General features: G+C 39.4%; 2 protein-coding genes across 11 annotated transcripts in view; one reads left to right on the top strand and one right to left on the bottom strand.

Annotated features, from left to right (window-relative positions):
* The window catches only part of gabrb3 (gamma-aminobutyric acid type A receptor subunit beta3), a 52,859-nt gene that overhangs the window by 24,930 nt on the left and 10,270 nt on the right, over window positions 1-17,659 (bottom strand). For 3 of the 5 annotated variants that reach the window (XM_051376910.1, XM_051376905.1, XM_051376907.1), the window contains exons 2-4: window positions 7,282-7,329; window positions 5,389-5,480; window positions 5,215-5,282 (exon numbers count right to left, since the gene is read on the bottom strand). In XM_051376910.1, coding sequence (XP_051232870.1) covers window positions 5,215-5,282; window positions 5,389-5,480; window positions 7,282-7,329 — 208 coding nt within the window. Of the gene's footprint in view, window positions 1-5,214; window positions 5,283-5,388; window positions 5,481-5,567; window positions 6,470-7,281; window positions 7,330-17,659 lie in introns of those variants that run through there. The other 2 variants (XM_051376906.1, XM_051376908.1) reach the window with 2 other exon arrangements.
* Window positions 5,728-17,659, top strand: part of gabra5 (gamma-aminobutyric acid type A receptor subunit alpha5) — a 28,233-nt gene continuing 16,301 nt past the window's right edge. Inside the window, exons 1-7 of one of the 6 annotated variants that reach the window (XM_051376915.1) lie at window positions 9,165-9,350; window positions 9,568-9,610; window positions 10,745-10,829; window positions 11,042-11,166; window positions 12,658-12,725; window positions 13,523-13,743; window positions 17,292-17,374. In XM_051376915.1, coding sequence (XP_051232875.1) covers window positions 10,747-10,829; window positions 11,042-11,166; window positions 12,658-12,725; window positions 13,523-13,743; window positions 17,292-17,374 — 580 coding nt within the window. In that variant the 5' untranslated portion in view covers window positions 9,165-9,350; window positions 9,568-9,610; window positions 10,745-10,746. Of the gene's footprint in view, window positions 5,751-9,164; window positions 9,611-9,669; window positions 9,919-10,744; window positions 10,830-11,041; window positions 11,167-12,657; window positions 12,726-13,522; window positions 13,744-17,291; window positions 17,375-17,659 lie in introns of those variants that run through there. The other 5 variants (XM_051376916.1, XM_051376914.1, XM_051376911.1 and 2 more) reach the window with 5 other exon arrangements.

The raw sequence follows: 17,659 nt of genomic DNA, 5'->3' as shown, positions 1-17,659 counted from the left end.
CTACTTTTGTTGAAGTCACACAATTCCCAAGGGGAGAAAGCTTCAACTTAGTAAAGAACAGTCTGGTTCAGAGTGAGGTATGTGGAGCAGAGCTGTGGATCACATGAAAAAGCATCCAGCTAAAAAATCAGGGAGATGAACTTGATCTTGAGTCAGGTTTTCTCCTTTCTGCTCTTCCTTTCACCACTTTACAACCTGCCTGCGTCAGGGAACCCGACACTGCAGCATAGACCACAAACACAGGTCTTACTTCAAGAGCCTCTGAACATCGCTGGTTGGGTCAAGCCCAGTGCCAGGACGCACACACGCTTCAGACATTTTGATTTATTTGTTTTCTAAGTTTCATAAGACATTTTATTGACAGCCTGAGATAATGTCACATTTCAAAATAAGAGAGGGTCCAGTGTAGTGGCTCTGATCCAAGAATCACTGATCACTCAATAATCACAGCAGGTTGAGAAAAGTGCGACTGGACTGCAGAGAATACAGAGAGACACAACCACCCCACTCCTGTAGACTCCATGTGAAGAAAGCGAGTCATACGGCTAACTAACAAGACCTTGTTGAAGTATATGAAAAGAGACGAGCCATGCACTGCATTGCAGATCTAATCTGTCTGTTTCCCACTCCTGTTACAGAACAACTCTAAACTGAGCCCCTACAACTCACACTGATTTACTAAATGTAGTCTCTCATCCTATTAACAGATTAAAAGTTACTGCAACTAACACACACACATGACCATGCATGTGCACACACACACACACACACACACACACACACACACACACACACACACACACACACACACACTTGACAAGCAATCAAGCCTGGCATTTCAAAGGAGAGCAAAAGATATTTAAGTGAGGCTGATGATTTAGTCCAAAGGATTCACCGTCAGGAGTAGTTAATGCAGGTTTGTTTGATTTTAACCCCTTCAAAAAAACAAAAAAAACTAATAATTCTATATTGTTAATAAGATATGGTTTTACATTCCGACAGAATACTTAGGGTTTAGTTTAGCTGCTTTTTCTCAATGTCTGCCCAAGTTTGTGTCTTCTCTCAGTGTGGTATCATGAGGCTTTTGCAGAGGACAGATGTCTTTTCAATCAAGCTGTACAATAGAAGACTGACAGTTCTCATCTTCAGTCAGACATCAATATGAAGCCTTCAGTGAACTGACTGGACAGTGGACACGTCACTCACTAGGCTGTCATATGTGTTTGCTTCAGATTTCAAACTGGAAGGACATGGCAGCTGTTCTTGAAATGTCAAATTTCTACCACCAGCTATTCATCACAATACGTTTCTGAATGAAATTGAGACAGAAAATATCATTCACAGGTTTAAAACATTTTGAATGATTTTGAGTTATTACATCATCTAAACTCTCTCCGTAGATCTGTGATTGGTCAGAAATCTATCAACTGGGCTCAACAGATTCTCATTAGGCTTGAATCTTGTGAAAACTGAGGTTACAAGATATAGTCTGCTTTGTGACGCTATACTTTAACACTTTAATTATGAAATTGTTCAGGTAACATCTGAAATGGCTTTAGAAACAAGGTTAGGACTGTTTAGAGCCATGGCAACGAAGGCAATAAGAGAAATCCAAGAATCAGGGTTTTAAGAGTGTAAGAAACAAGAAAGGCAAAAGTTATGGTGACTGAAGCGGCTACAGGTACAGTAAATTAGTAAATTATTTTAATTATCAATAATTTCTCTATTCATATATTGGTCCATAAAATGTGGTGAAAAAAAATGTTGATAATTATTTCCTAGAGCCCGTATTCAAATGTCTTGTTTTGTACCAAAAAAAACAAAGAAATTCAGGTTACAGTCATATAGGACTGAAGATAAAATTCACATCATTTTATTAGCTGCAGTTTTGTCCTACTTGTGCCTCTCAAAATCTCTTATTAGCTTCAAAATGTGTATGTTTTATTTGTTGTTTTTTTCAGAATATCAGGACTTCAGTATTTGAAAATGAGAAAATATTTTATGTGAGTAATTGCATTCTGGATTTATGATTGATTATGCCTGTGTAGAATTTAGATCCCTGAAGATCAGGATCACAGCCAAAAACATGTCTAGTTACATATTATATGACGTCAGCTGTTAATAAGTTGATTGACAATGTGATGGACCAGTTGCTTTGTGTTAGGGCTGCACAGTATGGTAAAAGTACTACTAATAATAATAATATTGTGATTCTTTTGACATTTATTACAATTGCGATAGTATACTGGGTTAGTGGGAATGGTCACTTTTGGATTTTATTTTCACAAAATCCTGATGATGTAACATGTGTTAGGGTCTGTATCAAACTTTCTTACATCTGGAAAACAAGATTTATATGCCAGGGGAATCTCTGCAGCACTACAGTACTTCATTATAACGCTTTTTTGTCACATATTTTACCTTTATCAGAAATTCCAGCTTCTGTGATTTGTGATTCACTCTGCCATTTTGCGATTTTTATCATATTTTGATTAATTGTGCCGCCCTATTTAGTGTGCAAGCCTAATTTAAACAGTGGGCAGACTGATAAGTTTAAGAGAAATTCAATTTAATTTCCAGGTTCACAGCAATTTACATACTGTAAAACTGAATCAAACACTTACTTGGGCAAAAATAAATGTACATTCAATTCAGCAGCCTGCCCAAATATAATCAGTATATGGAAATCCTGTATTTCAATGTAACCTCCTAATATACCTAAACATACCATATGCAGTCAGAGAACAATATATTGTACAATGTTCAATGAAAGGAATTCTCCATAAACACACAGGTTGTGTGAGAAGCTACAAACGTCAAAGCCCCCTGGAGGGGGAACTGGAACGCAGCTTAGACAGAAAGGAACAAAATGATGTTGTTCAGGACCACAGATAAACTACCACAGTGTTTGGTGGCGCCGGCTGCTCAGGATACCCTGATAAAAGTGATCTATAGCTTCAGGCATTAAACAAATAAATAAAGTCAGCAGTGCTGATGTGAGGTCACTTTGCCTTTAAGTCATAGCAGAGTCCAATATATTAAAAACAGCTTGATCCTTTTGGTTCCTGTGTGTCTGATACTCTATCAGGCTGGTGTGGATATAGTTGGGTATCTGGCCAATCAAACAGTACAATGCCTCGTTTACAGGATGCAATCCTATCATTTGTATCAGAAGTGAATCCTTTTTAGCTCAAGTGCCACTGGGAGTGTGTATTGTGTCCAATTCCTCCAGCAATCAGGAGATGTATTTTCCTCTGTCCCATCTGCATGCCTAGAACCATTAACACAGACGGTCTGATATGATCGCAACTGAGGAGGCCAGATTCTTTCATACAGTATCACTCCACAGACTCTCAAGTTAAAAGCGGGTGTGGTCTCTACCACAGAAATTAGGTTTGGTCCATTAAGTGCTGAGACTTAGTTAACTGATTATAGATTTTCAAAGCTAATGAGATAAAATATATAAAATAAAAAAATATATAAATATATGTTTCTACTTACTTGCTATCAACACTCACACTAAAATGAGAGGGTTTTTTGCTAATTGTTGTATTTATGTCTACAATAACAGCAGCATAGATTATTAGATTGGTGCATTATTTATTTGCAGCAACAGTGAATCTGACAAACAGATGACATTATTCCTCATATATGTATAGCCAATTATTGTATTCAAGAGGGTTTTAAAGTCCAACTGGCACCATTAACAGTATGCTGAATAAGTTATTAGCAGCTCCTGTTTCCAAAGTACCCCTGGATGTTCAGACAACTATCACAGGACTACTTTGATACTGCAGAAAACTTCAAAAGGTTTGGAGATAACAGGAGTGTCTTTTTCTATGCCTACAAAGTAGATTTATGGACCTGTATTTACAGAGATAATGATATCCTCTGGGGGTGTACGTCACACTGAATCTAAATGTGTATCATGTCTGTGTGTTCAGATTTGACTGAATTACGACTTTAAAAAAGGAGATGGATTTTGACACAAATGGCAGCTCACGTCTTAAGTCTCTCCCTCTGCCCCCTCTCCCCCTGGGGCAGTGCACGTCACAAACCTCCTTTGTGTTTCATTTTACCAACTTTATCTGTATTTTCTTACACTATTTAACGTGACAAACTCAATTTACTGGACCATTAAACTCATTTACAAAATATGAATCTCAGTTGTCACTGGAAGCGAGTGTTTAGCTTCTATGTGGTGCTCTCTAAGCTGCACTCTGTGAAGGGATGCATTAAAATGCACCACGGGTACATTTTATCATACATACTTGTCAGGACAGCATGTCAGGGGCTATTTCCTCTTGGTAGCATGTGACAGGGCATCAAGCACTGTCAGCAGTTCAGACCAATGATAGATGGCATACAGGCATTAAACTATAGAGCCTATGGTGTGCCAACCCCAACACGCATGCACATACACACTGACACACACATTTGAAGGTCTAGTTTGTTTTTTATGTTTGAAAGGAGACGACGAGGCAGCAGAGCTTACTGACCTCATCCTCTAACAGGACCATTAGGGCATCCACTAGAGTCCCACAGCCAGTGAACCAGGACGTAAAACCATACAACGAGCCATAATCTGATACAGCAGATGACCAAACCACTCTCGACAATACAGAGTGCCTCTGTAAACCGCTTTCTGTTTACAAACTAGACTGGATTTGTATGTCATCATTTTTGTACATTTAATACCACTTTCTAATGACCCGCCTTTAAAGTGTTTAGGTCCAGCCAATACACTTATAATCCATTTACATGAATGAATGTAATGATTCATATTGGCTATTGTTTAACCGTTTCTGTACTACTTTCTGACATGGTTAATAAGTCATTTACCAAGGATTTATTTATTAATAGATCAGCTATAAGCTATTGATAAGAACATTGTCAGGGTTGTCAGGTTAGTATGCAGAGCCCCCTGGAGCAAACAGCATTTATTGATAACTTATGAGCATTTGCAGCTGCAGACTGGGTGGATTTCTGGAACAAAACCAGCTGAAGAGATTTTTCACAACCGAGCAACCCAAAACCCATCCTTAAAAATAGCCTATAACTGCTCTCTCAGTTACAGTTTATAAACCCTTTATAAAGGGTGCCTTAAAGCAAAGTGGTGAGTATAAGACAACACTTTTCATTAATTTGTGTTGTATTAACTTTCAAAAATTAATAAAAACTACAAATGACTCAAAACATGTGTACATAACTTACCATATTGACTTCTGACACCATGTCTATACTGGCCACGTCTATACTCATGCCAACAGCAACCGGTGGACCTTGAGACACAGAATAAAGTTGACTATAGTCAAACAGCAGGGTAAAGACACATAGCGGGGAGCCATTAGGGAGAAAAACACACCAAATGAGCGACCCCAGACATACCTCCAAAGTCTGGCCGAAGACGAATATCATATCCTTTCAACAGTTTATCCACAGTCTCTTTGACGTAAGACATGTTCCCAGGTTCGTTGACGCTGAAAGACAGAAGAGAAGAAAGACGGTAACTCCTGTAAAAGACGGACATCCTCACCTGTGTCCGGTTTCTGCCCCCAGACACTCACCTCTGGGCACAGCACATCACTGCCACGACCAGCGGCAATGAAAGAATGTCAAAGAGCCCTGTTTTCTGGGGTCCCCACATCCCTCGTGTGGTGCCTGGATGGATGGGTGCTGTCCAGCGTTCAACAAATGACTGAATGAAGAAGCCACGGTGCTCACACTCCCGCCGAGCTCCGTTAAATCAGGTGAGACTTCTTCCACATGGTGTGTAGCTCTGGCGCAGCCTGTGTTAACATGCTTCATGAGGCACAGGCGCGTTGACTTGGATGTCAGACGTGTCCACCCGGCAGCCGTAGAGCCTCACACGGGCTGCTCCGTGTCTCCATCCTCCGGTTAGCAGGGTTCAGCTTTAAGCGGGTGAGTTAGCTCACAGGTGCGCTACTAAATGTGTGTCAAATATCCACTATGGCACTTCCGCTGTCCGAGGGGTCCGCATGCGTAAAATACACGTATATGTGGTCGCCCGGGTTCACAATAACCCCTCACAGAGTGTGTTCATACTGAAACCAACTCCAGTTTGGATTATGACTCTTCGTGTCAGTGTGCGCGAGGATGCCCTGGTAATCATTAAAGCCCACGTGACGGACAGAGCTATTGAAGCTCATTTAAGAGGCTGTCCGGCAGTGAGAGTCTCAGACAGGGCAGGAGTTCAATTATGTTAAGATGCTGAGGGGTGGGGTGAGGTAGGAGCCCTTTTCTGAAACTGTTCCAGGAGTGATACGGTGTGTGTGTGTGTGTGTGTGTGTGCGCCATAACACCTCCATGTTTTATTTTTGTCACAGCAGAGGGACGCTCAAGCAGCCCAAGTGTCTCTTGTCAACCCACGAGCCTCTCTGGTTGATTCTGGTTGTCTGGTTAGCTAAAAAAAACGCCCCCCTGTGAGTTGTTCCCACTGTGGTGTGACAAAGAGTGGGCAAAACTGAAGCATGGGTGCAACCGATGAATTTCTTAAAGTGACACTGTGTAACTTTTTAAAGAAGAAATTCCTCCACGCATTCTTCCTCTTACAAATAAAAAAAATTGTTAGCAATAAAACACACCTTTGCTCAGTTGTGTCTTGCTGTCAGAGCCTTATTTGGTCTGTTATGACCAGTATGGTGGCTAATATTAGCTTCAGACCATTGACAGTATATACTGTAATTAGGGTGCTGGCTACTGTCAGACTATGCAAACTAAAGCATTAAGCCTACCATTAGCTTAGCATTAGTCTAGCACAGCAGCCGTTCAGCAAAAATGACATAGGCTCACTTTAAATCAATAGTTTAAGACATTCAGCTTGCCCAGCTATGATGGATAGAGATACAGAGAAATCTTCTGGCTACCTAAATGTTTTCAGGTTTGAGAAATGGATCAGTGGAAGATTGGCAAAATGGGTTTTGGAGGGGTATGTAGGCTGTTCTGTGGAGTTGCTATAATCTAATCCTGATATCTTTGCAAGTTTATTCTCAGTTCTTGGCAGCGGGAGTGAGGAAGGTCTGGTGTTGTTCCTGTGAAGATTTCAGTAGAATGCATACTTTCTCTCTGAGCTTTCTTTTTTTCTTTTTTTTGCTTGCAACAGTATTTAGTGGATGAAGTTCAATATTACTGCAGGGAGTTATTGAGCTTGAACCGGACTCTTCTCCTTCCTTGTATTCAAGAGATAGACTCTGGTTTCTATACATTTCAGAATTAACACTATACTACTTTTCACATAACTTTTAACAGAGTGATTCTTACCTCGTATCATAGATGGCGTACAGCTTTTTGTTCCCGTCAACAGCATTCCTGCAAATACAAAAGAAGGAGGAATTACGTTCTGTGTCAACACACACACTTTGAATCCACAATGTCGGGAAAACAAGTACCAGGAGGCTTTCTCCTTAAGTCCAAATTCATAAAGGTGCTGCAGTTTCACAAACTCCTACACTTGGTTTGTATCTTTTAAAATTGAAAAGAAATCCACCTAACTGACTCAGTTGGGAATGAGTTGACCCTAATCCTGGTGGAGATAAATGCAAGAATGATGAAATATACTGTACAGTCATTTGTTCTGCTGGCAGTTGTGTGACATATTGTCTCCTCCTGCTATCTGGACCATTAACCAAAAAAATCAGGACTCTGTTTTTTCAGGTTTGTGTCCCATTTAAGTCAGCACGACAATAGGCTGCACTATCGGAAGCAGAATACAAATGGATGAAGTTTATATGAAGTAGTTTTACTAAAAGGAAACCCAACACTGGTGATTCACCACTAGAACAAATCTTTTCTCTCACAATAGAGATGATCAAACCTGAAATAAGGATATGTCCCAATAACAATCCAATACCAGTGTTATGTTGCCTCACTGTAGGGAACTCATTGCAATCATTGGTAATATGAGGCTGTAACTGTTATCATTTATTAACTACAAGTGGAAACGTTCAAAGATCATCTTTTTTTAAAGTTTCTACATGTTTATTGTTTTTGACAGTTTTAGAAATTGTATTGATACAATGCAAAAGTTAACTCATATAAGAGTTCAGTGTTTACCATATTGAATAGGGGTGTATAAAAAGACGAGCGATAGACTTGAGTATTGTGACCATTGACAGTATATAACGTGTCATTTTGTGACATTGTATCAGTTCTCAAAAACACTGAACCACTACAGTAGTGTTTAACTGAGGGCTATGATGTTGGATGTTACCGGGACTGATAAATACAAATGCTGATCCCACTATTCTGGTTTCATAAAAAAGGTTGGTGTGTTCTTTATACTACGACAGTTTTCCTAAACTTAGATAGAAACAATGTCACATATCGCCATGCTTATAGTATCACAATATATTGAATTGTAACCCCTCTATTGATACATATTATATCGCCAGATTCTTAATATCGTGACCTTAGGGCTGACATACCACTCAACTTGTCTAACAAACACAGCTCATGGAGTAGACGCTCACTACAGAAAATGAATGAGTGTAACAGTAACATTAATATTTACTGTAATGGGGATACATACGCATTCTGCTTAACACATTTCCCCCTGGGGATCAATAAAGTATTTCTGATTCTGATTCTGATTAATAAGGAACTGGGCAGATGACGATCCAACAGACTGGATCAGAGCACAAATGGCTCAGTTTAACCACTTAAACATTGTAGTGAGTATTGTTTCATGCAATATAAGCCTCTAGAAGATCACTGAAGCTTTTAAGCAGGAATGTAAAGATATAATGCGAGACAGGTCAATTGCGATACAAATACGTGAGATTCAATGAAACTGAAATGAAAATAAATTAAACAGCAGGGGGTGCTATTTACTTATGACTTGATACTTTATACTAAGAAATAAAAACAGATTCTGTCATTTCTATAAATAAAATATGAGAGAAAATAATGTGATTTAGATGTAGATTTCTGTCTGAGAAATAAAGGAATCTCATTTTGGAGAATAATCGTGAGATAATCGTGGTGAGCTCAGTATCGTGAATCGAGCTGAGTGTATCATTGCATCCCTACTTTTAATAGGTTTATGTTGTTGTGGAGATCCCTCTTATGGTTGTCACTGTTACTACTGATACTTTATCCTTTTATTCTCTCCTCCTCTCTCTCTCTCTCTCTCTCTCTCTCTCTCTCTGCCATGTTGTCACCCCCTCCCCTATCTGTCTCCCCATCTCTCTACAGCCTCTCTCCTCCACTCACTGCCCATACTGTATTATCCTCGTTGCTTTCTGATTGTGCTGCCTCTGGATACACTGTTGGATTTTTTCTGCTAAGCTTGCCGTGTGCCGGCGGCTCCTCGGGGACCAAACTAAAGGATGGTCAGTCAGCAGAAGTGTTGGGAAGCCTTTCTTATTCCGCTGCCAACCTTTTAATCGCTCTGGGGAGAAATAAACCTCGCTGACAGTGAAATTAGTTCACATCTTCATTTCCTTTTTTTTCTTCTTCTCTTTCTGCTCTTTCTCCCTTCTCCAATATGCAATCACTGTGCGCGGATGGAGGTGACGTTCTTCAAAATTGATGCCAAACACTAAACAGTGCAATCTGCGTGTTGAAGTTTGACTGCGCATCGTCTTGTGTGGTAAGCATTGGCAACTGCGGCTCGGCGTCTGTGCAGCAGAGCGTTGTTATAGGCCAGCGTACTGTACGAGATGTAGTGGGACGTGTGGGCATTGGAGGAGAATAGGCTACAGTAGTGTGTAACCGAGGTGTGCTGCTGCTGCTGCTGCTGCTGCTGGAGAGGACCTGCACCGGGATACTGTGGACTCTGAGAGCCGCGGTCGGCGGTGATGAGGGCAGGAGGAAGAGGTGTATTCACACTCTCCGTCCTATTGAAGGGCTTGTAGGGATGTGAGAGCATGAGTGAGTCGTGAATGCAGGAGGTGCAGGGTGCGTACAGTCACAGCTACACTGAGGGGGTTCTACTGTATGTGAAGGGTCCAGCTGCAGAAGGTGCAGAGAGGATTGCGGAATTACAGTTTTGCGTGTTTGTGGAGAATCTGGTTGTAGATATATTGAGTCTGTACAGGTAGAGGCATTTCACACCTTTGACTGGATATCCAGTGGTGGAGGATAGAGCACAGCTCAGGCTGTGTCCTGTCAGAAGTCATCAACTTATAGAGAACGTTAATTAGTGTAAATTGAACAGAGGCTCTTATAGTGAGCTGGCTGGGTGGAGGAGGATAGGACAGGCTGTTTGCAAGTCTAGAGATTTAAAAAAAGGGGAACGTAAACATTTTCAGCTTTTTGTTTGGATTCAGACATCAGCCAACATCTGCAGGTCCTACAGATGTTGTCCTGTATTGTCCTGTAGTGTTTAGAGAGGCTGAATGTTGGAGATTGCTGCATTGGCTCTTGTTATATCCACATTGCTGTGCATTTGCTTCTAGGATATAGTAGTAAAAACATTTGTGCACCGGGTAAAGATTTATCATTTGACACCCAAATTCATGCATCGAGGATCAGATATTAGCTGCCAGTTAATACATGCACAAAAGCTGATTGCATTAGGCTACAATACTGTACCCTTGTATAATGAGATAGATATATGTATTATCTGATATTTATTATTTTACTTTCCACTGTGAAACTGCCAGGATGAGGGGGGCTATACAATACATAATTCTAAAGTTAAATTCTAATAACACTGCTTTAATCTAAGATAAAAACCAGTCAGTTATTGTAGTTTTAAACAAGTGAACATGTCTCGTTTCAGGAATGGGCTATGGAATGTGCTACAGCTTTGCAATGAGACGTCTGTGGGTCCGTGTCTTGCTTGTGAGCATCACCTGCCGTCTGAGGTAAGGAACTGACTCCTGTAACTTCGGACAACGTAGAGGCACATTTTGAATAATTCGCCTCTCTGTAAAGATAAATTGCTTCTGTGGCATTTGCTTGAATGTTTGGAATTAAATTAGACTGTTTTGAAAGTAAGTTAGGTTACATCACATTACCACTGGTTTTAAGAGTTTTTCTAATTTGTGTGCTTATTTGAAAATCCTCTCATATCCAGCCTCTCTCAGGATGTAACTGGAACTCCTAAAGAGGCCGAATTAAATGACAACATTACCATCTTCACACGCATCCTGGACGGACTGCTGGATGGTTATGACAACAGACTCCGCCCTGGACTGGGAGGTAAGCCCACTGGATATTCAAACCTCAGCACCTCTGCCATTTTGGTAATTAAAACAGTCACACATAAGCTAGGTGAGAACTGATTGTGTCATTATGAATGTCTTTTCTTATAGCTAACCTATACAGAAAGCTCTGCACTTTTGCATATAGATAAAAGATGCTCAGCCTCTGTATCGATAGCTCTGCATGAGAGATTACAGCCCGTCAGTGCACACAGAGAACAATGCACAGCACTGCAACATCTGTCTTCTGCTTATTCCACACAAGGGAAATGTGTCTGTATTCATGAGGTCTTTGACAAAGAGACACGATCAGCTGTTTACATCAACTCTAAGTATGATTTAATGGCTCTATGAAGACACACTGAAGCACACAGTGTGTTGGTGTGACCTTGAGAAAGCCATTCCTCCTGTCATTAAACAGCAGCTCCTTTGTTCTCAGTAGATGCCGGTCAAAGTCAGCAACGACTCAAAAGTTCTTATCATAAAGGAGAAATTCAAACATCTGGTCGATACAAGTAGAGAAATGTTTCTCTTCTACTGCTCTGTTATTGTAGTATTGCAGTGTTTTATGAAACATTGTAGTGTTAAGATCATTACAGACAATTACCATTAAATCATTATGTATCATGAACTCTATCCAGCTCTGTTCAGGTAACAATGTGGTACTTTAAGGTCACCATGTGCTGTATCACACCGGTCCTGAAGGTGTTTGGCCCGAGCTGCTCTGATGGATGTCAGGCCTGGTTTTGACATGCTGCATGCATCTGGAGTGTGCCACTGAGTAACATTACAGTGAAATCAGGTTTCTTTCTAAATACCTAACAACATATGTCTAATCATAAAGTTAGGCTGTTTAGTTGACTTAAAAACGTCCTCTATGTATTTCATGTATTGGGTAAAAAAAATCTCACGTTTTATTCGAAAAGTTTTTTGTTTTTTCCTTAAAACATAATGCCACTTTTTTTTTATATTACAACTAGGACTCTCCAAAGTCAGAACTTTTCCAACCTTACATACAAGGGCTTTAATTAAAATGTGAAGAATATTGACTCTGGTGTAGAACTTTACTGAAACTGTCACAATGCTGTAAGTTGCTCATTCTTGCTTTCTATAACTGCTTGTCCAGAGGCGACTGTTTCTTTCCAATGAGTGATTTTTTTGTTCTTAACCCGCCACTTATCCACACATTCAGCAATCTTTCTTATGGGTCTGAAGGAATGATAAGCATTCTGTAGAAAGCAAACAGTAATCCCTGTACGTCTGTACAATCTGCGATCAGTCTTGCTGAATTTTTCACACAGTTCAGTCTCAACGTGCAGAGTGCTTCTTCCTTTTTTATTATTCTCTTTTCATTTCTGTAATGTCACAGAAAGCAAAAACCTGCATTAGGCCTTCATACGTAGAACAGATGATGTTCTGAATAATAATGCAAAAAATATGAATGCATTGTAAAGGCTCACGACATTCTTTATCTATTCTCTTCTTACAGAAAAGGTGACAGAGATCAAAACCAACATCTTTGTCACAAGCTTCGGTCCAGTCTCTGACACTGAAATGGTAAGAAGCTCCTTTTATTAAGTCACGTTTTCAAACGTCTTGAAGTCATTTGAGATATTTTATCCAGTCATAATTTTATCACATAAAACAACCCATTCTGTATCAATGAATATGCTCCAAAATCCTATTGAAATATACTGAGTAGGGATGGGACAATATATGATATTATAGTGTATCACAATAAAAAACACTCAGATACGTGTATCATGGTGAATTTTCATTATCAGAATAATTGTAAATATCCTTGCAACTGACTTGATTATATTGATTTCCTGATTTATCTTGAATTGACACAAGGGGGAGCTGCCATCTTTCCAGTCGTATCAAAATCTTAAGCCTGTCACCACGGCTGAAGGCTCGGCTTGCACATTGTATCTCCTATGAAAAAAAAACACAATACAATTATGTTTAAAAAGGATGTCAACGGATTGTCTGACCTACCGTGTACATATTTCACCTTTATAAATTCCACCCACATTTAATCCAAATATCTGTCATATCTGATTCTACCTATCTGGCATCCTGTCATTTCATAATTATTAAAATTATCAGCATTAACAAAACCAAAAAAAACTAGTGTAGAACATTAAGGTGCAGTCAGTTGTGACATACTGTGTATATATAATATAGTATATACTGATTATATCCATAATAAGTTTTTTTCTCCTTAAATGAGGCTCCATGTATAGAAACAGCTGCAGTCCTCTACCTTTTATCACATTACCCCCCATATACATGTACAGTAGTAACGTAATGTGTGTATTTTTTTAACGTGTGAATTGTGTTTTTTTCTGTAGGAATACACTATTGATGTGTTCTTCCGTCAAAGCTGGAAAGATGAAAGACTTTGCTTTAAAGGCCCGATGGAGATGCTTCCCTTGAATAATCTTCTGGCCAGTAACATCTGGACTCCGGACACCTTCTTCCTCAATGGGAAGAAATCCATCGCTCATAATATGACTACCCCTAACAAGCTACTGCGGCTGAAAGATGATGGGACTCTGCTGTACACCATGAGGTGAGCTCTCCCATGGTTGACCTTTAACACTGCTTTGGACCGCAGTAGGATAAACATGTTCTCTTCAGTCTTACAACTAAAACACTGACTCACAAGAGCTGATGAGTGTGGTTTAGAAATGTTGTGTAATCCAATTACAAGTGGAGAGATGACTAAAACATCCATCAGCCTGTAATACTTGTTTGGTAATCATTTTTAAGACCCCTGCTGCTCTGATACAGCCCACACACTTATACTACATGTCTCAGTGGTGCATTGATGCATCATCATGTTGTCCTCACGCTGTAAACTGGAGGTCAGAGGAACTCGAAATGTTTGCTTTGACCCAACTCCTCCTCCTCCTCCTCCTCACGCTGTGATCCTCCACATCACAGAAACCTTTACTTTGACAGGAAAATAACCCATTCTGCTAATTCCTGCTCTGACACTCAATCACAGCTCCCATTGCACCAGTTTAAATTATGTGTAGACATGAGCTGCTATGGAAAGGCATAAAGTGCATCTTGATGTCACTTAAGAGGGTTTTTTTCGTCAACGCAGAATAATCCATTCATTATTAGTGGTTAGAATGGTTTATGGATGCTGTTTGTGAACAGTACGTTGCTGTAGAAGGAGACATTATATCCTAGATAGAAACATATAATTTCCACTTTCATGTCATCATGTTATCAGGACAATAAATCCCTCAAATCAAATAATAACAGAGGAAGTTGGTGGAAATGGACATGGGTGCATGTCGAAAAATAACTATTGATCCACTGAGTTTAAAATTGTTACAAATCTGCAGTGCATTTGCTAACAGTGCAAGCCATTAGAAATGGCTTCACGATGGCCCATTAATGCTTCTGTGTTCTGGGAACAAGGTTATTAGAGAAACATTTTATGCATGCATTACTCTCCTACATTGGTTGTTCACAGAACAAGTGGTGTGCAACACCCTAGCTAGCGTACCATGGAAATACCTCTCGGAAGAAAGGCAGAGTTTTGGTCCAGGCAGCGCCTTACAGTAATACACAATAGATCACAATCATTTCCTGTGAATCTAAAACACAAGAAGCACCTGTGTGAATTAACAATGATGGGAGCAATTTAGCTTTTTAGTTTCAGTTGGTAATTCATCTGATAGTCCACACTGTCCTTACTGGTCATCATGATTTATTAAGGAGCCAGTACCTCATATATTTTACTTCACTAATTAAAGCATTCAGCGCTGTCCATTTACTGTAAAGTCCCTTTGTGAATATTAGTCATGCTCTGAGCTATGCAAAGCTGCACTAACCTGGATGACCTGGATATTATCTTGTAGTCCTGCACTTTGATAATGACACACTTTATGTTAGTTATTAATTTCAAATAAACACTCATTTATAGAAGAAAACATTCTACTGTAATGCTGAGCTACTGACAAATGGACAGAAGCAGATCATTACAGCAGTCTTTGTTGTAACTAAAAGAAATTGTTTTGTCTGTAAAATATTGAAAATGCCTGTTAAAATTTTCCATAGGTCAAGGTGCCAAATTCAAATTGCTAGTTTTATCTGACCAACGGTCTAAAATCTAAAACTCATTCAGAAAAGCTGTAAATTCTCACAATTGAGGAGCTGGAGGCAGATAATCTTACCATTTAACATAAATTGTCATCGATAATCAAAATAAATAATTAAATAAATTGATTTCCTGTCCACTAATCAATTAATCTGATACTGTCTAATACTTGGTAATTGAGACGTGCAATATGTTGTTGAATAGGAAATGAAGATAAAGAAGAGAGGGACACTTGGTATGCAATACACCGACACACACAGTGCAATCTGTATTCCTCAGTTGAGCTTTGCATAATAGTCCACTAGAGAGTGATGTAGGACATAACACCGACCCACTGATTAGGCCAGTAAGCAAAGACTGACTATTATACAGTATAATATTGTTCTCTGTAATATACCACGCTCAGTATAATGCAATGAATTCCAGACTCATCAGTATTTCTATTCTCTTTCTATTTTCATCGTTTTATTCACTATTTACATATTGAGGCTGCTGTGTGTTGATGTGGGGCATATTCCCACTAAAACAGCTGAGACAGCAGATGGCCTTTAATATACTGAAACCCTCCTCTGCGGTCAATTTCATCTTATTTATGCATTGTATTAGTATAATATAGTATAAGGTATTGTGAGTGATGGTAGATGTACTCAGATCCTACTTTATAACCACTCTATAAAAATACTCTGTTACAACTTAAAGTCCTGCAGTCCAAATCCTACTTCAGTAAAAGTGGCAAAGTACAATTATTCTTATCAATAATGAAAGTACGTATTATGCAAAATTCTCCTATTCAAAATGGTATCTCATTATATTATATGACATTATTTGATTACCATTGTTTATTGACCAATTAAAAGCTATTTTAGCTACTTCAAACACACTACTGGGTAGCTTAAACCATTAACATGAAGTTTTCCCTATTGTTTATCTCATTCCACACTGTCCAACATTGTCATATACAGTATAATCTTGGTCTAACTCTTCGTTTAAGCTATAGGATGTTTACACTGTCACTGCACCATCCATCAAATAGAAATACTGCAGGTTTCTTGTGCATCACTGAACAATATTTGGCTGCACAGCTAGATTTCCTAATGACTGACACAGCAGCAGACTGGTGCTTGTTTATAAGGGCTTTTAATCTACAGCTATGCATCATATTTTCTGTTGAATCTTAATCTGCAAAGTCACTCTTAAAGGACCAGTGAGTAGGATTCAGTGGCATCTAGTGGTAAAGTTGCAGTTGGCAACCAACTAAATACAGCTCAGCCTTCTACGCATGTAGGAGAAACAATAGTGTCTGGGAAACGTGTGCCCTATATATAAATGTGAAATATAAATGTAGTAAAAAGTGTAATATTTCCCTCTGAATTGTAGTAGAATTTAAGTAGAAAGTAGCAGAAATTAACATTTTACAATTAACATGTCTGGTGGCATCAGAGGGTGTGTGTGTTGAAAAACTCTGATTTCCATGGCGATGACTGTAGCTCCAATTCTTGGCCAGCAGAGGGCAGCATTAGATAAGGCTGTGTGTCTGTCCCCTATGTGGACAGGTAGTGTTCATACATTAAACCCACTAGATGAGCTCATTTGCTTTGTGTTTTTTTTATGCTTTATTGCAGTTCAACAGACAGGTGGCAGCCTTACTCCACAAAACAATCCTCTCTTTCACAAATAATTCTCGAGCTCATTTTTGCACATACAGTTGCATCATTCTTCCTAGAGAGGTATCATCATGGGTCCCTCTCGTGGCTCAGTTTCTTATTGCTCTGTGCTGGGAAAATTACATTTTACTCTGCTGTTAACTATCTGAGACACACTAATGAAGACAGACTATGATTTTTATTGGTTAATGGCTGTATTCAAATGAAGCACAACCCAAATGAAGCAAATTATTTATAATAAGAGGACATGTTCATTTGTGAAAGGGTGATCATGATGATGATGTCTTATCTCATACAGTCAATTTGCTCTAACTTTGGATGCATGACCTCTTCTTTCAGGCTGACTATATCAGCAGAATGTCCCATGCAACTGGAGGATTTCCCAATGGACGCCCATGCTTGTCCCCTGAAATTTGGAAGCTGTGAGTAAACATGCCCGTAAGCAAATGCACACAGTGGGTAACAGCAGTTAAATAATGCAGGGAAAGGTAGAGTGTGAATGTTTCATGTCAGCAGCCCGGGCTTCAGTGACATATGAGCACTGAAAGTGTTGCCAAATCTTTCTAAAAATACGTGAGGTCACTTGTGGGAAAAGAAGAGTGTAGTTTTGACATGGCTTCAGTTTCAGTGTCTTTATCCATGCAGGGGATGTGAGGATGAATGTACCTGGGTGTTTTTGACAGCCCGTATCCCTCAGGTGCAAAGCT

Source organism: Dicentrarchus labrax, unplaced genomic scaffold (assembly GCF_905237075.1).
Source record: "Dicentrarchus labrax unplaced genomic scaffold, dlabrax2021, whole genome shotgun sequence".
NCBI classification, from domain to species: domain Eukaryota; kingdom Metazoa; phylum Chordata; class Actinopteri; family Moronidae; genus Dicentrarchus; species Dicentrarchus labrax.
The sequence above is the reverse complement of the archived record's forward strand: the minus strand, read 5'-3'. Positions and strand labels throughout refer to the sequence as shown.